Genomic DNA, 17,729 nt, shown 5'->3' with positions numbered 1-17,729 from the left:
ACCAGAGGGTAAGAGCATCCTCTCTCTGACGTACAGTAAGCTGACGTACAGTAGGAGGAAGCTTCAGTCAGAAAATCTATATAGACCAGTAAAAACACAGAATGCCCACTAGAGGAGAGTTGAGGATGGAGATCTCAGCTCTCTTTATTGGCCTGATCCTGTCTCTGGGTTTGTGTAAGCTGAACTCAGCTCTTGGCTTGAATGGTTCTGTGGATGGTGTGAAACAAAGGAATGAGCTCACAGAGGATAGGACTGGTGTTGGGGTGAGCACTGAGGCCTCATCTGTGAAATGTAAGCTCCAAGGTACCACTCGTCTACCTGCTTTCTCAATGGATGGTGACTACGTTATTGGTGGTAGTTTCTCCATTCATTACTCCATGCACGCGATGAAGCATAACTACACCACCATGCCTGATCCACTAAGATGCTCAGGGAGGTTAGTAAGTGGAAGATGTTGTGGTTAAGAGGATGTTTTTATTGTTTGGATGCATTAATGTTTGGTTATGAAAAAATGCATTACATAAAATGTAAGTATTATATGAACAAAACAGGAGAGAATTGTACCTATTTTTCATTTGTTCACTGAAAACATTAGGAAAACAAAAACTAGAGTTTAAAAAATCCAACTATTGTTAATCTATGCATTAAGATTATTGTGCATTTTGTACTGATATCTGTTTAAATTGTTACCTGTTATGTATTTCTGTTAAAATTAGTGAAATGTCCTTATTATATGTAGACCATATTTTAAACAGTGACACAAGTGTCTGTCTGCAGGATTGTTACCCGTGAACTGCGTTATACACGTGCAATGATCTTCGCCATCGAGGAGATTAACAACAGCACAGAGCTGCTGCCGGGCATCAAACTCGGTTATCAGATCTACGACTCGTGTGCCTCTGTGCCTGTATCAGTGCATGTGGCATTCCAGCTGTCAAGCGGCCTGGACCCAATGTTTTACACCGGTGACAATTGTTCACAATCTGGTAAGGTGATGGCTGTTGTTGGTGAGACTAGGTCCACGCCATCCATCAGCATGTCTCGCATCATCGGACCCTTTAACATTCCTCAAGTAAATATTTTGAATTTCTAAAAACAATGTGTTCAACAGACTAGTGCTATTTTGTGTCTATCCTGTTCAATAATTACACTGTTGTATTCATTTAGGTTAGTCACTTTGCCACTTGTGCATGCCTGTCCGATAAGCAGCAGTACCCGAGTTTTTTCAGAACAATCCCAAGTGACCAGTTCCAGGCTGACGCGCTGGCAAAGCTGGTCAAACACTTTGGTTGGACTTGGATTGGTGCTATTCGATCAGATTCAGATTATGGAAACAATGGCATGGCGTCTTTCCTGGACGCAGCACACAAAGAGGGAATCTGTGTGGAATATTCAGAATCTTTCAACAAGTACCAGCCACGAAGCAGGATCCAGAGAGTAGCCGATATTATCCGCAGGTTTTAACATTCTCTGATTATGTGCTTTTGTTCCCTGCGCTCACACTGATCATATGTACGTAAATCTACAACAATGTTCTCTAAAGTGAGAGATAGGAGACTATTTTTTCACCTTTAAGACACATTGCGTTTAAAACATTTCAAACTATCACCATATATATATATATATATATATATATATATATATATATATATATATATATATATATATATATATATATATATATATATATATATATATATATATATATATATATATATATATATATATATATATACATACATACATACATACATACATACATACATACATACATACATACCAGAGAGAGAGAGAGACACAAATATTTTGTATATAGTTCTCTTACAATGCAATGTTATTTATGTCCAGGTCGACAGCTATGGTGATTGTGGCGTTTATAATACCTCGAGACTTGATGATTCTGCTGGAAGAGCTGTCGCTCAAGCCCTCTTCTCCTCGTCAGTGGATCGGCAGTGAGGGCTGGGTAACTGACCCAGACATGCTGAGGTTCAGTTTATGTGCTGGAGCAGTTGGATTTGGCATTGAGAGATCTGTCATCCCAGGTCTGAGAGACTTCCTGCTGGATCTCTCTCCCTCTAAAGTGGCTGCCTCTCCAGTGTTTACTGAGTTCTGGGAAGATGCATTCAACTGCAGGCTGGGGAAAAGTGAGAAAGTTTGTCTGATTCTGAATATAACACTTACAGTTGTGTCTTGTGACAGATATTTAAATGGAAATCTATTGTTATTGAACAAAAACATCAAGAAGGTAGCGCAGTAGCAGCACTTTAGTAGCACTCAGATGGCACTTACTGATAGCACTTTGTAGTTTGACTTTATTGAAGAAATTGTACTTTCAGGATTCTTATTATTCTGAGTTAGTTCTCACGATTGACTGTTACTTATTGTAAGTCGCTTTGTTTCAAAGCGTCAGCTAAATTAAATGTAATGTAACATGAAGTGTAAATCAGGTCTCCATGAAAAATATAACTATTATTTATTCATTTTTTAATAGTATTTTTCAGGCCAAGTTGAGCCACTCGTCTGTCTTGGAGAAGATTTTAAAACTAAAGCCCTACACACAAGGACACATTATATTGACAGTCTTTAGGCCACTTTAAGTGAAATAAAGTACATCATATTGTATTTACTTGCCGTATCAGTTTCAGTATATAAGTAACTATGTATGTTGATCTAAACATAGAGATATATTGACATGGATTAATAGATCATTTATTTGCTTAAAAGACATTTAAACAGGTTAAGTCAGTATCCATTTCAAGGAAAATACTTTTTTAAATAAGCATATATGTGTGTATATATATATACATATACATACAAAAGATGAAACAAAAAGAAGATAAAAACACAGGGCCATACAAAAACGGAATTTGCACATTTTCAAAACAATAAAAAACAGATAAACAAGATCAAGGTTGTAACAAAGTGTTTTGAATTGTAATCAAAAATAAGCATTTTTTAAAAAAGTGAATTAGAATAAAATATATATTAATCACTGGCGGGCTGTGCATTTCTTACCTATCCATGCCGTCTGATATTGTATACATGAATACGCGCGTGACGGGATAGTTATAACTTTTAATTATTAAAAAAAAAGCTCTACCTTTGTGATTATTTAGGTCAGCAGAGAAGGCTTGGTAGGAGGCCCTGATGGCCCAACACTGATATTTATGTATGTAGATATATACAAGGAGCTTTAATAAAGGTTTTGGAGGTTAAATAAAACTAAAAAGAACATTTTTTGAAATGATGAAATAGTTTTCTCAACATAAAAAAACACCTGCCTGTGTCTTTGTGTGTTTTTAGCAGTAGCCACAGACAAGAATGTGTGTGATGGAAGTGAAGACATAGAGACGATCCAGAGCCCGTACACTGACACGTCTCAGCTCAGAATCACTAACATGGTGTACAAGGCTGTTTATGCAATAGCACATGCCATTCATAATGCAGTGTGTCAGGAATCATATGCTATCACCCAGTGTGATAAACTCACCAGCATAGAGTCCAAACAGGTCAGTCAAAACAAATGTTATAACACCAATGTACTTTTTTTGCTATACTGTGCATTTTCATGAATTAAATTTACATTTTAAAAACATTGTCTAATTTTTTCCCACTCCATCTTCCACTACTTCATCCTCACAGGTTCTCCTTCAGTTGAAGAAAGTTAAGTTTTCCCAAAATGGTTATGATGTGTCATTTGATGCCAACGGGGATCCTGTGGCCACATACGAGCTGGTTAACTGGCAAAAAACTGAGAGTGGCAGCATTGAGATGGTGGCAGTAGGGCACTACGATGCATCACTGCCGGTGGGCCAGGAACTCCACATCAACAGGAACATCATCTGGGTGGAGGATAGCATACAAGTAGGAAGCCCAAAATGTATATTTGGTCGCTGGTTATCCAGTCCATAATGGTTGTAAAGAGATTTTTTGTCAAGTTACAGCATTTTCAGTCTGAAATACAACTTAATAGTTTCAACAAAAAGCTTCCTTTGCTGAGAAATAGTAACAAAAAACATGACTTAGTACAAAAAGACTAACTTTGGAAGATAACTGCTTGCTTTGTCCAATTCAGGTTTTTTTTCCACCAGCTGTTGCATTGACAAAACACACTTACTTATTTCAACATGTGAGTTATGTTTTTCTACAGACTCGAAAAGAGCTATAGGGCTTGGCAAAGTTGAACAAATTTAACTTTTCTCATGATTTTTCTGTGATTAATTGCAATTAATCACATTCTAAACCTAAGACCAGCAATTGATTAACTTCATAAAAAGCAATAATTGCTTTGGATGTTTTCCAGTCCAGTTCAGTTTTTCTTTCTCAGTGAGAAAAGTGCAGTCTGCATTAGCTTGAAAAAGTGCACTGAAGCTCTTCTTAGCATGTCTCCTCATGAAAAGTTCTCCTCTTTGAGAGAAGAGTAAAGATCCAGAAGTATATAATATAGTATAGTAATAAAAAATGCAGTTACGCATGATCAAAAAATGTACGTTGTTAAAGATTACTGCATGAGCGCGTTTAAACGAGTTAACTTGCCCATCCCTAAAAAAACTTGAACATGTTCTTTACTCCTCAGCGTTTTGAAGCACATCTGAATATGTTTGACTTTGTATCTATGTGCCAGGTGCCTGTGTCAGTGTGCTCTGTCAGCTGTCCTGCAGGAACTCGTAAGGTGCTGCAGAAAGGAAAACCCATCTGCTGTTATGATTGTATACCGTGTCCTGAAGGAGAGATTAGCAACGCTACAGGTATTGTTTCTCTGAATGCATATCTACTGCACAGCATCAAATATTGAGCATGACCGCTAAAAGCCCTCCTTTGTTGTATTATTTCAGATTCCCCTGATTGTTTCCCTTGCCCCAAGGAATTTTGGCCGAATGCAAAGAGAGACACTTGTCTCCCCAAGCCTGTAGAGTTTCTTTCCTTCAACGAGGCCCTAGGAATCATCCTGGCTGCATTCTCAGTTGGTGGTGCCTGTCTGGCCATCATAACAGCGGCTGTGTTTCACCGTCACAGAACATCCCCGATTGTCAGAGCCAACAACTCTGAGCTGAGCTTCCTGCTGCTCTTCTCTCTGACTCTCTGTTTCTTATGTCCATTGACTTTCATTGGAGAACCCTCTGAGTGGTCCTGCATGCTGCGCCACACAGCGTTTGGGATCACCTTCGTCCTCTGTATGTCCTGTGTTCTTGGAAAAACAATAGTTGTGTTAATGGCATTTAAAGCCACTCTCCCAGGTCGTAATGTTATGAAATGGTTTGGTCCTCCACAGCAAAGGATGACTGTAGTGTCTTTCACCTTCATTCAAGTTATAATATGTACTCTTTGGTTGGTTCTTAGTCCTCCTTTTCCAAGGAAAAACCTCACCACATACAAGGAGAGAATCATCCTGCAGTGTGCATTAGGCTCATCTATTGGGTTCTGGGCTGTGCTCGGGTACATTGGCCTGCTGGCTGTCTTTTGCTTCGTGTTAGCGGTCCTAGCCCGGAAACTACCTGATAATTTTAATGAAGCCAAGCTTATCACCTTCAGCATGCTGATATTCTGTGCAGTCTGGGTCACCTTCATCCCAGCATATGTCAGTTCTCCTGGGAAATTTACTGTGGCTGTGGAGATATTTGCCATTCTTGCCTCCAGTTTTGGACTCATATTGTGTATATTTGCTCCAAAGTGTTTCATCATATTGTTTAAACCAGAGAAAAACACCAAGAAACATTTGATGAACAAAAGTCAATCTTAAAACATAACATTTTGAGAAAACACAGACAGCACTTGAGGGGACTTTTATAAATACTTAAGCCACAGGGTCATGATTTGAGTTGTCTGTTTCCTGTTTTATTTTGTAGTCTTGTGTCCTTTGTGTCTCGACACTTCCTTCCCTAGTGGTTGTCTGGGATTGTCTGTCTACCTGGTTCCTGATTGTGTATACCCTTCATCTGTGCTGCCCTCATTGTGTCTACCTGTTTCTCGTTACCTCCCTTTTGTATTTAAACCCCATTTGTCTCACTGTTCCCCGTGAATAGTATGACTCTCTTTAATTATAGTGTTTTTTGTTCAAATAAAATAATTTAAACTGTTGCATGGGCATTTGGGTCCTCACTCTGTGAGCTTCTCGTGACAGAACAAACCGACCAATACCTCGACCCAGCCATCTTTTTTCCGGCCCTGCCATGGCAAGTCCATGGCCAGCCACAGTTTGTTTTTTGTGATGCTCATGGCTATAGCCTGAGCTGTGTCGACCAGGTCATGGCCCCAGAGCTCGATGCCCTTTTTGAGCCCCCCAGGTTCTGCGTGGACCAAGCCTCCGCACCGCTGCCAGACCCAGATCTGGCTTCCGCTTCGGCACCCTGTCCGACACCTACTCCCTCTGTCTTTCCAACGCCATCTCCCCTTGTCCTGCCGACACTTGTCTGAGTCACCTTAAGCAGTCCCCTTCTCCGACAGAGTCCCGTTTCCCTTCTATGGAGCCTCACTCTGCGGAGCCCCTGGTCCTCCTAGGCGCAGAGCTAAGGCTTCCTGGCCCCAGAAGCATGTCTGTCCACCTGGTGGCTGTCCTCCGGCCCGCCCCTCTGACTGCTCGAGCCCTTCCCCCGGATTGATTTATTCCACTTGGTGCCTGTCCTTCAACACAGCCCCAGGGACTGTTTTTGCCGTGACCCTGTTCACAGTGAGGATTATTTCTCTGTTAGTGTTTTTGTTCAAATTAATTACTGTCAACTGTTGCATGGGTATTTGGGTCCTCACTCTCAGAGCTTTCCGTGACACACAAAGGACAAAGATGGAGAAATTGTTTCACATGTGTGCTATTGGCTACTCACGCTCCAGACCCCTGGGTGGTTTCCGGAGAGACTCTAACTCAGGGGTACAAGCTTCAATTGAGACGCCCGCCCCAAACCTTCAGCCGGGTCAAGTTGACCACCATCACCAACCCGGCAAAAGCCCTAGCCCTGAGCCAGGAGTTAGCCGTGCTCCTGACTGAAGGTGCAATCGAGGTGGTGGGTTCTACTCGACTTACTTCCTCGTAAAGAGGAAGAACGGCGGAATGTGCCCAGTCCTAGATTTGAGGGGATTAAACAAGTTCCTGTCGGTCATACCATTCACATGGTGAGCACAGCAGACGTCCTTCGTGCCGTCTCCGCGGGAGACAGGTTCAAGTCTGTCAACTTGAAGGACACCTAATTTCATGTCCCCACTGTGACACATCACAGACAGGTTCCTTCGTTTTGCCTCCCAAGGCTGTCCTTTTCAGTTCAGGGTTCTTCCACTTGGACTCTCCCTATCCCCACAAGCGTTCACAAGTTTTGTCACTGCTGCCTTTCTCCCTTTCTCCCCCTGCAATCACAGGGCATGAAGACACTGTCCTAACTGGAAGATTGGCTGATCTGTGCGCCATCCCGGGTTCAGGCTGCACAGGAAACCACTTGCCTTCCCTCATGTGGCCCTGTGGGGCCTCATGGTAGGCATGGAGAAGAGCTCTCTGAGCCCTTCTCTGAGCATAACATTAATCTGTATAGCTCTAGATGCAGCCGCTATGAGGACCAGTGTGTTGCCTCAGTGTGTGGACGACATCCTCTATCCCCTTTGCAGAAGGGGCCGAACAGCCTCTGCTTGTGCCATAGGCACAGGATAGTAGAAGTGTCACAGCATTGGCCTTATCGCTCTATCATTGTGGAGGGTGAGAACATACTCATCAAGCGGTATCCCCATTGGCATGGTTCCATCCCATCGGGAAGTGGTCACGACAGATGCCTGCCCTTCATGGCAGTGTGTCGGAAGAGGACTGTTCATCGAGCATGTCAATGTCACCTAACGTTCAAACGTTTCCCGCTATACTTGAGAGGAAAACAGGTACCGGATCTGTCAGACAACACCTCAACCATGGTTCACAAAGGCCAGCCGGGGGCACCAGGTCTGCGACGGGTGTCCCGTACCTTTCTGACTTGGGCAGGTCTTCTCCCGGCCAGCCTTCGTGTGGTGTACTGACCAGCAGTAGGGAACTGGGTTACAGATTCCCTCTCACGTCACAAGCCTCCATCAGGGGAGTGGCAGCTTCATCCATAAAGTGGCACACAGCACCAGAGTTCACTTCGGCAGAGCAGAGAGGGGCTCCTTTTCTCAAAGGTGTCGACCCACTTGTTCTCCGTGAGACAGAACCAGCCCTCTGGGTCAAGATGCCCTGGCGCACACGTGGCCAGAAAGCCTTTGTGCTTACCCCTATTTTTACTGATCTACTACGGAGCGCCATGGCACCTCGCCCACAGGGGGAACCTCCTATGGCAGCTCGGTGGTCGGATCTAGCATCCCAACCCCAGCCAACGTCAACTAGGGGCCTGGCTGCTGCGTGGCCAAATAGCCTGCTGAGCGGCTGTTAACAATGACAGGGTATTGAGCCATAGGATGGTGTCCCTGTTCTTTAAAAGGGGGCTCAGCGACTGCGCCCTCCGAGCACCCCGACGGCGCCTCACGGGACTTGTCCATGAGACTGGACTCCAGTGACATGCAGTTAGAGGAGGCAGGTGAGGCTGTGCCTCCCCTGCCATCATGAGAAGAAAAAGAAAGGAAATAATAAAATAACATGAGTATTAATATGTGTCCTCTAGCCTATGATTTTGGTGAGGTTCATAATGTATTTTGATAATTTTTATTGTCAAAATAGCGGAAATTCTGTATTTTCTGTTCGAATACAACAGAGACGAGAGGTGAGGCACAGACGAGCTGTGCCTCCCTTCAGATTGTGCAGTCACTCACAAACTGGATTAAGCACGTGCAAATGGTGCGTGCTTGTTCCCATTTCTGTGTATGTGTCCAATATGATCGTTAAGGACACTTCTATTATACGTCTTTATTTCCGTGGTGTTTAGTAATGTATTTCACGTATGTGCGTAATATTTACGTCTTATTGATCTGACATGAATCCACAGGGAAAATACTTGCCGTGAGGCAGCCAGTACCTGTGCCTCAATGAAGGGGGCGATAGTGAGCCCGCTGTCCGGTGAACTCTAAAAGTATGTAAAAGAAGAAAAAAAACAACATCACGACCACAACAACAAATGCAATGCTAGAGCTTAGCTGACAGCTGTCATTTCTCGCCCTGAAAATGAAGGATTTGAGGATTACTTGCCAGTAAAAGTAAGATATACTGCAATATACCAGTCCTGTCTTCTACAAATTACGGTCCCCTAGAACTATTACGTTTACTAGAAACGTACTCTCACCCTGATTACGTGTTTGACGTATTACGAATACGTTGCTTATACGCATATTTTATTTTTATCGTTTATTGCAAATACGTTTATAATTCTGTGCTTGTGTTATTGTTTTATTGCTTTCCCGCTGAATTTAAGCATATTTGAATTTCTAAACTCTGCGTAGGAAAAGAAAAGAAACGGGGCGGTGTGAGGCCGGTAACGAGACCGGTCTGAAGACCGCTTGCCCGAAGGTGCCGGTAACGGCCCCCGTCGCACCGGGTTCCGGGACGGTAGCAGCCCCCGTCGCGCCGGGTCCGGTCTTCACTAAATTGGGTTGTCAGCTGTGGCTGACACTGACGTGAAACATATTCAAATGCCCCTATTCTCTCCTATTCTCCCATCCTATCCTATTGGCATCATATTTGTTTGTAAATTTGACTTGTGAGTCAGTGCCTCCCTAACTCCAACCTTCACTGCACGTCACTGCTGGACCCCCTATGTTCGGCTCTCGGAACCTTGGCAGAGCTAAGATGGCTGTCTGCAAGGGCTGTTTTTTCTCCCTGCCATCACTTCGGCAGGCAAGTAGGTGATCTCCAGTGCCTCCACGTTAGGAGCACCCCTGAGAGGTGTGCCTGTGGAGGATATATGTGCTGCACCCAGCACAATCAACAGACTACAGAGTGAACGTTGCCACCTCTCACCCACTGGGTGTGGTTCTGGTTCAAATTTCTCTGCTTGAGCCATATGAGGTAGTTCCCGTGGGATTCCTCGTGACTCTGTTGATATAAGTCATCCAGTGTGAAACAATGCCTCTGGCGGTCAGTATGGATGAAATAGAACGAAAGTTACAAAGGTAACTACGGTTCTATGAATCCTGGATGACCGCCAGAGTTCTTGGTCACTCGGAATCTCGTGATTCGCGAGAAGAATCTGCATGACTGATCTCAAGATGAAGCCGGAAGTTGTACCGGGTCATCCAAGGTCACAGGTGACTTTATTGTTATAAATATTCGACCTGTGCAAGCACAGGATGGAAATATCCAGTGTGAAACACTGCCTCTGGCGGTCATCCAGGATTCATAGAACCGTAGTTACCTTCGTAACTTTCGTTTTCAGTAAGGATATAATAAAGACCAAAAACTATATTATGGCTCCAATAGCAACATCTACTGTAAAACTTAGTCTGCACATTCAGTCTTCATCTTTAACTAAATATTTACTTTTTTTTTTATATTACACATTTTAATCATTGTATGTCATTTTTCGGAAGTACTTTTTGTTTTTCAAAAATATTCTGGCATCATAGCCTAATGGTATAAAAAAAAAAAGACAATATAAACTTTCTGTTATAAACTCAGTGATTATTCATATTTCGGTTTTGGCATTATTTATGATGCAAATTAACAAAACAACTCATTTGTGGTTGACATTTGTTAGTCTGTAGTAATAGCCTGAACACAGTTTTTTCATGGGTAGCTTTAAAAGAGTAAAGAGACATGGGCACTTGATGCATATTATAATGTACACAAAGCTCACAAAAAATACTTGCACAAGAGTTAATCAAAAACCAGAAGGTAAGCGCATCCTCTGTCTGACGTACGGTAAGCTGACGTACAGTAGGAGGGAAGATTCAGTCAGAATATCTATATAAACCAGTAAAAACACAGAATGCCCACAAGAGGAGAGTTGAGGATGGAGATCTCAGCTCTCTTTATTGGCTTTATCCTGTCTCTGGGTTTGTGTGAGCTGAACTCAGCTCTTGCCTTGAATGGTTCTGTGGATGGTGTGAAACAAAGGAATGAGCTCACAGAGGACAGGACTGGTGTTGGGGTGAGCACTGAGGCCTCATCTGTGAAATGTAAGCTCCAGGGTACCACTCGTCTACCTGCTTTCTCAATGGATGGTGACTACGTTATTGGTGGTAGTTTCTCCATTCATTACTCCATGCACGCAATGAAGCATAACTACACCACCATGCCTGATCCACTAAGATGCTCAGGGAGGTTAGTAAGTGGAAGATGTTGGCGCTAAGAGGATGTTTATATAGTTTGAATGCATTAGTGTTTGGTTATGAAAAAATGCATTACATAATATGTAAGTAATTTATAAACAAAACAGGAGAGAATTGTACCTATTTTTTATTTGTTCACTGAAAACATTAGGAAAACAAAAACTAGAGTTTAAAATATCCAACTATTGTTAATCTACGCATTAGGATTATTGTGCATTTTGTACTGATATCTATTTTTAAATTCTGACCTATTATGTATTTCTGTTAAAATTTGTGAAATGTCCTAATTATATGTAGAACATATTTTAAACAGTGACACAAGTGTCTGTTTGCAGGATTGTTACCCGTGAACTGCATTATTCACGTGCAATGATCTTCGCCATCGAGGAGATTAACAACAGCACGGAGCTGCTGCCGGGCATCAAACTCGGTTATCAGATCTATGACTCGTGTGCCTCTGTGCCTGTAGCGGTGCATGTGGCATTCCAGCTGTCAAGCGGCCTGGACCCAATGTTTTACACCGGTGACAATTGTTCACAATCTGGTAAGGTGATGGCCATTGTTGGTGAGTCTGGGTCCACGCCATCCATCAGCATGTCTCGCATCATCGGACCCTTTAACATTCCTCAAGTAAATATTTTGAATTTCTACAAACAATGTGTTTTACAGACTAGTGCTATTTTGTGTCGTCCTGTTCAATAATTACACTGTTGTGTTCTTTTAGGTTAGTTACTTTGCCACTTGTGCGTGCCTGTCCGATAAGCAGCAGTACCCGAGTTTCTTCAGAACAATCCCAAGTGACCAGTTCCAGGCTGACGCGCTGGCAAAGCTGGTAAAACACTTTGGTTGGACTTGGATAGGTGCTATCCGGTCGGATTCAGATTATGGAAACAATGGCATGGCGTCTTTCCTGGACGCAGCACACAAAGAGGGAATCTGTGTGGAATATTCAGAATCTTTCTATCGGACCCACCCACGAAGCAGGATCCAGAGAGTAGCCGACATTATCCGCAGGTTAATTATTCTATATTTAATAATTATTCTATAATTATTCTATAATTATGTTCTTACGTTCCCAGTGTTCACACTGATCGTATGTACACAAGTCCATAACAATGTTCTGTAAAGTATAAGACAGAAGAGTATTTTCTCACGTTAGAGGCAAATTGAGTGAAACCAAAAACTGTTTAAATTATCTCTATATATAAATACACAATTTATTTTGTAATATATATCATTATTTTTCTCATACAATGCCCTTTTATTTCTCTCTAGGTCAACAGCTATGGTGATTGTGGCATTTACATCCCCTGGAGACTTGAGGATTCTGCTGGAAGAGCTGTCGCTCAAGCCCTCTCCTCCTCGTCAGTGGATCGGCAGTGAGTCCTGGGTAACTGACCCAGACATGCTGAGGTTCAATCTATGTGCTGGAGCAGTTGGATTTGGCATTGAGAGATCTGTCATCCCAGGTCTGAGAGACTTTCTGCTGGATCTCTCTCCCTCTAAAGTGGCTGCCTCTCCAGTGTTTACTGAGTTCTGGGAGGATGCTTTCAACTGCAGGCTGGGAAAAAGTGAGAACGTTTGGCTGATCTTTAACACAACACTTACAGTTGTGTGTTGTCTATGTTCTGTTTTTTAATTCTGTCTGACTGCATTAACATCCCAATCCCTGAGTAATTTAAAGGGAAATATTTTGTTATTGAACAATGATATTAAGTATAAATAAGGTCTCTGTGAATAATCTAACTTAAAATGAAGATTTTTCAGGTCAAGTTGAGGCACTCTGCTGTCTTGCAGAAGAATACAACAGTAAAGGCTTAGTGTAACATACAAATTGGGTTTACCTGTATGTATCAGTTTCAGTATATATGTAAATATGTATGTATGTTGGTCTAAATACATTTTTATATTGACGTGGATTGATGTATCATTTATTCGTTTGAAAGACATTTAAACAGGTCAATATCCAATTTAAGAAAAATACTTATTTTTTTCGGACAAAATGAGCTGATATACAAAAGGTAAAAACACAGGGCCACATAGAAGAAACAACTAAAACAGATAAAGACAAGTCGGGAAAAAAAGTGTTTTAAATTGTAATAGAAAATAAGCATGTTTTATAAGTGAATTAGAATAATCTATTCCTACGGTGTCTTTATGTGTATATATATGTATATATATATGTATATATATATATATATATATATGTATATATATATATGTATGTATGTATATATATATGTATATATATATATATATATACATATATATATACATACATACATATATATATATATACATATATATATATACATATATATATGTATATATATATATATATATACATATATATATATATATATGTATGTATGTATATATATGTATATATATATATATATATATATATAGAGAGAGAGAGAGAGAGAGAGAGAGAGAGAGAGAGAGAGAGAGAGAGAGAGAGAGAGAGAGAGAGAGAGATAAATATATATATACATATATATATATATATATATATATATATATATACATATATATATATATATATACACACACATTTATATACATACACAATAAGCTTGAAGCAAAGATTCTAGGTTAAATAAAATTTAAAAAGAACATTATACTTGAGAAATAATTATATAATTGTCAAGGCTAAAACAACTACCAGTGTCTTTATGTGTCCTTTCTTTTGTTTTTAGCAGCAAGCACGGACAAGAATGTGTGTGATGGAAGTGAAGACATAGAGACGATCCAGAGCCCGTACACTGACACATCTCAGCTCAGAATCACTAACATGGTGTACAAGGCTGTTTATGCAATAGCACATGCCATTCATAATGCAGTGTGTCAGGAATCATATGCTATCACCCAGTGTGATAAACTCACCAGCATAGAGTCCAAACAGGTCAGTCAAAACAAATATGTCAAAACCAATGTCCTTTTTTTTGCTATACCGAACATTTTCCTACATGAAATATACATTTAATATATGTTTAATTTCTCCCCCTCTCCGTCTTCCACTAATTCATCCTCACAGGTTCTCACTCAGCTGAAGAAAGTTAAGTTTTCTCAAAATGGTTATGATGTGTCATTTGATGCCAACGGGGATCCTGTGGCCACATACGAGCTGGTTAACTGGCAAAAAAGTGAGAGTGGCAGCATTGAGTTGGTGGCAGTAGGGCACTACGATGCATCACTGCCGGTGGACCAGGAACTCCACATCAACAGGAACCTCACCTGGGTGGAGGGTAGCACACAAGTAAGGCACAAAATGTATTACATATTTTATTTAAAACTTACATTCTAATAAACGTTATATGTGAAGATGTATTCTTGATTACTGCAATTGTTACCCCTGTAAATAAAGCCAGTAAAGATATCTGCCCCGAATCTGATTTCAATGTAATGAATCATGGGTCACACATTGAAATAACTACACAGAGCCCAAAATGTATATTATAACACGTTCTAATTTCAAATTTGGTGATATGTGTCTTTGGATCGGTTCCTCCAGTTCAATAACAGGGACACATACTGGGAATATTTCTGTTCTAATGTTACAGCATTTTCAGTCTGAAATCACACTGAATAGTTCCAACAAAAATTAATCTTTGCTGGAGAATTTTTGTTGGGAAAAGTAACAAAAAACAGGTTGTTGAACAAAATTACTCTTTGGAAGACAACTGCTTGCTTTGTCCAATCCAGACTGCTGAGGCCTCATTTTGCTAAACATAAGAACTATTTTTTTACATAACTGTGGATTTTTTTCACCAGCATTTGCATTGACAAATCACACATACTTATTTTAACATGAGAGTTATGTTATTAGACAGACTTGAAAACAACTTGAACATATTCTTTAATCCTCAGAGCTTTAAGCACATCTGAATATGTGCGACTTTGTTTGTATCTATGTGCCAGGTGCCTGTGTCAGTGTGCTCTGACAGCTGTCCTGCAGGAACTCGTAAGGTGCTGCAGAGAGGAAAACCCATCTGCTGCTATGATTGTATACCGTGTCCTGAAGGAGAGATTAGCAACGCTACAGGTATTGTTTCTCTGAATGCATATCTACTGCACAACATCAAATATTGAGCATGACTGCTAAAATACCTCTTTTATTGTATTCTTTCAGATTCCCCTGATTGTTTCTCTTGCCCCAAGGAATTTTGGCCGAATGCAAAGAGAGACACTTGTCTCCCCAAGCCTGTAGAGTTTCTTTCCTTCAACGAGGCCCTAGGAATCATCCTGGCTGCATTCTCAGTTGGTGGTGCCTGTCTTGCCATCATAACAGCGGCTGTGTTTCACCGTCACAGAACATCCCCGATTGTCAGAGCCAACAACTCTGAGCTGAGCTTCCTGCTGCTCTTCTCTCTGACTCTCTGTTTCTTATGTCCATTGACTTTCATTGGAGAACCCTCTGAGTGGTCCTGCATGCTGCGCCACACAGCGTTTGGGATCACCTTCGTCCTCTGTATCTCTTGTGTTCTTGGAAAAACAATAGTTGTGCTAATGGCATTTAAAGCCACTCTCCCAGGTCGTAATGTTATGAAATGGTTTGGTCCTCCACAGCAAAGGATGACTGTAGTGTCTTTCACCTTCATTCAAGTTATAATATGTACTCTTTGGTTGGTTCTTAGTCCTCCTTTTCCAAGGAAAAACCTCACCACATACAAGGAGAGAATCATCCTGCAGTGTGCATTAGGCTCATCTATTGGGTTCTGGGCTGTGCTCGGGTACATTGGCCTGCTGGCTGTCTTTTGCTTCGTGTTAGCGGTCCTAGCCCGGAAACTACCTGATAATTTTAATGAAGCCAAGCTTATCACCTTCAGCATGCTGATATTCTGTGCAGTCTGGGTCACCTTCATCCCAGCATATGTCAGTTCTCCTGGGAAATTTACTGTGGCTGTGGAGATATTTGCCATTCTTGCCTCCAGTTTTGGACTCATATTGTGTATATTTGCTCCAAAGTGTTTCATCATATTGTTTAAACCAGAGAAAAACACCAAGAAACATTTGATGAACAAAAGTCAATCTTAAAACATAACATTTTGAGAAAATACAGACAGCACTTGAGGGGACTTTTGTAAATACTTAAGCCACAGGGTCATGATTTGAGTTGTCTGTTTTTCCTGTTTTATTTTGTAGTCTTGTGTCCTTTGTGTCTCGACACTTCCTTCCCTAGTGGTTGTCTGGGATTGTCTGTCTACCTGGTTCCTGATTGTGTATACCCTTCATCTGTGCTGCCCTCATTGTGTCTACCTGTTTCTCGTTACCTCCCTTTTGTATTTAAACCCCATTTGTCTCACTGTTCCCCGTGAATAGTATGGCTCTCTTTAATTATAGTGTTTTTTGTTCAAATAAAATAATTTAAACTGTTGCATGGGCATTTGGGTCCTCACTCTGGGAGCTTCTCGTGACAGAACAAACCGACCAATACCTCGACCCAGCCATCTTTTTTCCGGCCCTGCCATGGCAAGTCCATGGCCAGCCACAGTTTGTTTTTTGTGATGCTCATGGCTATAGCCTGAGCTGTGTCGACCAGGTCATGGCCCCAGAGCTCGATGCCCTTTTTGAGCCCCCCAGGTTCTGCGTGGACCAAGCCTCCGCACCGCTGCCAGACCCAGATCTGGCTTCCGCTTCGGCACCCTGTCCGACACCTACTCCCTCTGTCTTTCCAACGCCATCTCCCCTTGTCCTGCCGACACTTGTCTGAGTCACCTTAAGCAGTCCCCTTCTCCGACAGAGTCCCGTTTCCCTTCTATGGAGCCTCACTCTGCGGAGCCCCTGGTCCTCCTAGGCGCAGAGCTAAGGCTTCCTGGCCCCAGAAGCATGTCTGTCCACCTGGTGGCTGTCCTCCGGCCCGCCCCTCTGACTGCTCGAGCCCTTCCCCCGGATTGATTTATTCCACTTGGTGCCTGTCCTTCAACACAGCCCCAGGGACTGTTTTTGCCGTGACCCTGTTCACAGTGAGGATTATTTCTCTGTTAGTGTTTTTGTTCAAATTAATTACTGTCAACTGTTGCATGGGTATTTGGGTCCTCACTCTCAGAGCTTTCCGTGACACACAAAGGACAAAGATGGAGAAATTGTTTCACATGTGTGCTATTGGCTACTCACGCTCCAGACCCCTGGGTGGTTTCCGGAGAGACTCTAACTCAGGGGTACAAGCTTCAATTGAGACGCCCGCCCCAAACCTTCAGCCGGGTCAAGTTGACCACTATCACCAACCCGGCAAAAGCCCTAGCCCTGAGCCAGGAGTTAGCCGTGCTCCTGACTGAAGGCGCAATCGAGGTGGTGGGTTCTACTCGACTTACTTCCTCGTAAAGAGGAAGAACGGCGGAATGTGCCCAGTCCTAGATTTGAGGGGATTAAACAAGTTCCTGTCGGTCATACCATTCACATGGTGAGCACAGCAGACGTCCTTCGTGCCGTCTCCGCGGGAGACAGGTTCAAGTCTGTCAACTTGAAGGACACCTAATTTCATGTCCCCACTGTGACACATCACAGACAGGTTCCTTCGTTTTGCCTCC

At 42.0% G+C, this 17,729-nt stretch overlaps 2 protein-coding genes across 2 annotated transcripts; both read left to right on the top strand.

Moving 5' to 3' along the window:
- The first annotated feature begins 371 nt into the window (after nucleotides 1-371).
- On the top strand, nucleotides 372-5,740 carry LOC137790490 (extracellular calcium-sensing receptor-like). The gene is made up of 8 exons (XM_068584783.1): nucleotides 372-436; nucleotides 778-1,072; nucleotides 1,168-1,457; nucleotides 1,849-2,144; nucleotides 3,304-3,509; nucleotides 3,643-3,864; nucleotides 4,625-4,748; nucleotides 4,836-5,740. Exons 1-8 carry the CDS (start codon nucleotides 378-380, stop codon nucleotides 5,738-5,740), a joined length of 2,397 nt encoding a protein of 798 aa, XP_068440884.1. The 5' UTR covers nucleotides 372-377.
- A 5,386-nt stretch (nucleotides 5,741-11,126) lies between these two features.
- On the top strand, nucleotides 11,127-16,236 carry LOC137790626 (extracellular calcium-sensing receptor-like). Its single transcript, XM_068585027.1, has 8 exons — nucleotides 11,127-11,191; nucleotides 11,535-11,829; nucleotides 11,924-12,213; nucleotides 12,475-12,770; nucleotides 13,899-14,104; nucleotides 14,237-14,458; nucleotides 15,121-15,244; nucleotides 15,332-16,236. Exons 1-8 carry the CDS (start codon nucleotides 11,133-11,135, stop codon nucleotides 16,234-16,236), a joined length of 2,397 nt encoding a protein of 798 aa, XP_068441128.1. The 5' UTR covers nucleotides 11,127-11,132.
- The last annotated feature ends 1,493 nt before the right edge of the window (nucleotides 16,237-17,729 follow it).

The sequence above is a fragment of the Clinocottus analis genome, unplaced genomic scaffold (assembly GCF_023055335.1).
Source record: "Clinocottus analis isolate CAN_PGR_092001 unplaced genomic scaffold, fCliAna1.0.p SCAF_2, whole genome shotgun sequence".
NCBI lineage: Eukaryota > Metazoa > Chordata > Actinopteri > Perciformes > Cottidae > Clinocottus > Clinocottus analis.
This window is presented reverse-complemented; position numbering and strand designations above follow the sequence as displayed.

Bases quoted from the DNA above. Each gene is read 5' to 3' on its own strand.
- LOC137790490 (XM_068584783.1), top strand. From the start codon at position 378: ATGCACGCGATGAAGCATAACTACACCACCATGCCTGATCCACTAAGA. The intron at 3,510-3,642 runs GTCAGTCAAAAC...TCATCCTCACAG, and splicing joins CCAGCATAGAGTCCAAACAG to GTTCTCCTTCAGTTGAAGAA. The intron at 4,749-4,835 runs GTATTGTTTCTC...GTATTATTTCAG, and splicing joins AGAGATTAGCAACGCTACAG to ATTCCCCTGATTGTTTCCCT.
- LOC137790626 (XM_068585027.1), top strand. From the start codon at position 11,133: ATGCACGCAATGAAGCATAACTACACCACCATGCCTGATCCACTAAGA. The intron at 12,214-12,474 runs GTTAATTATTCT...ATTTCTCTCTAG, and splicing joins GTAGCCGACATTATCCGCAG to GTCAACAGCTATGGTGATTG. The intron at 14,105-14,236 runs GTCAGTCAAAAC...TCATCCTCACAG, and splicing joins CCAGCATAGAGTCCAAACAG to GTTCTCACTCAGCTGAAGAA.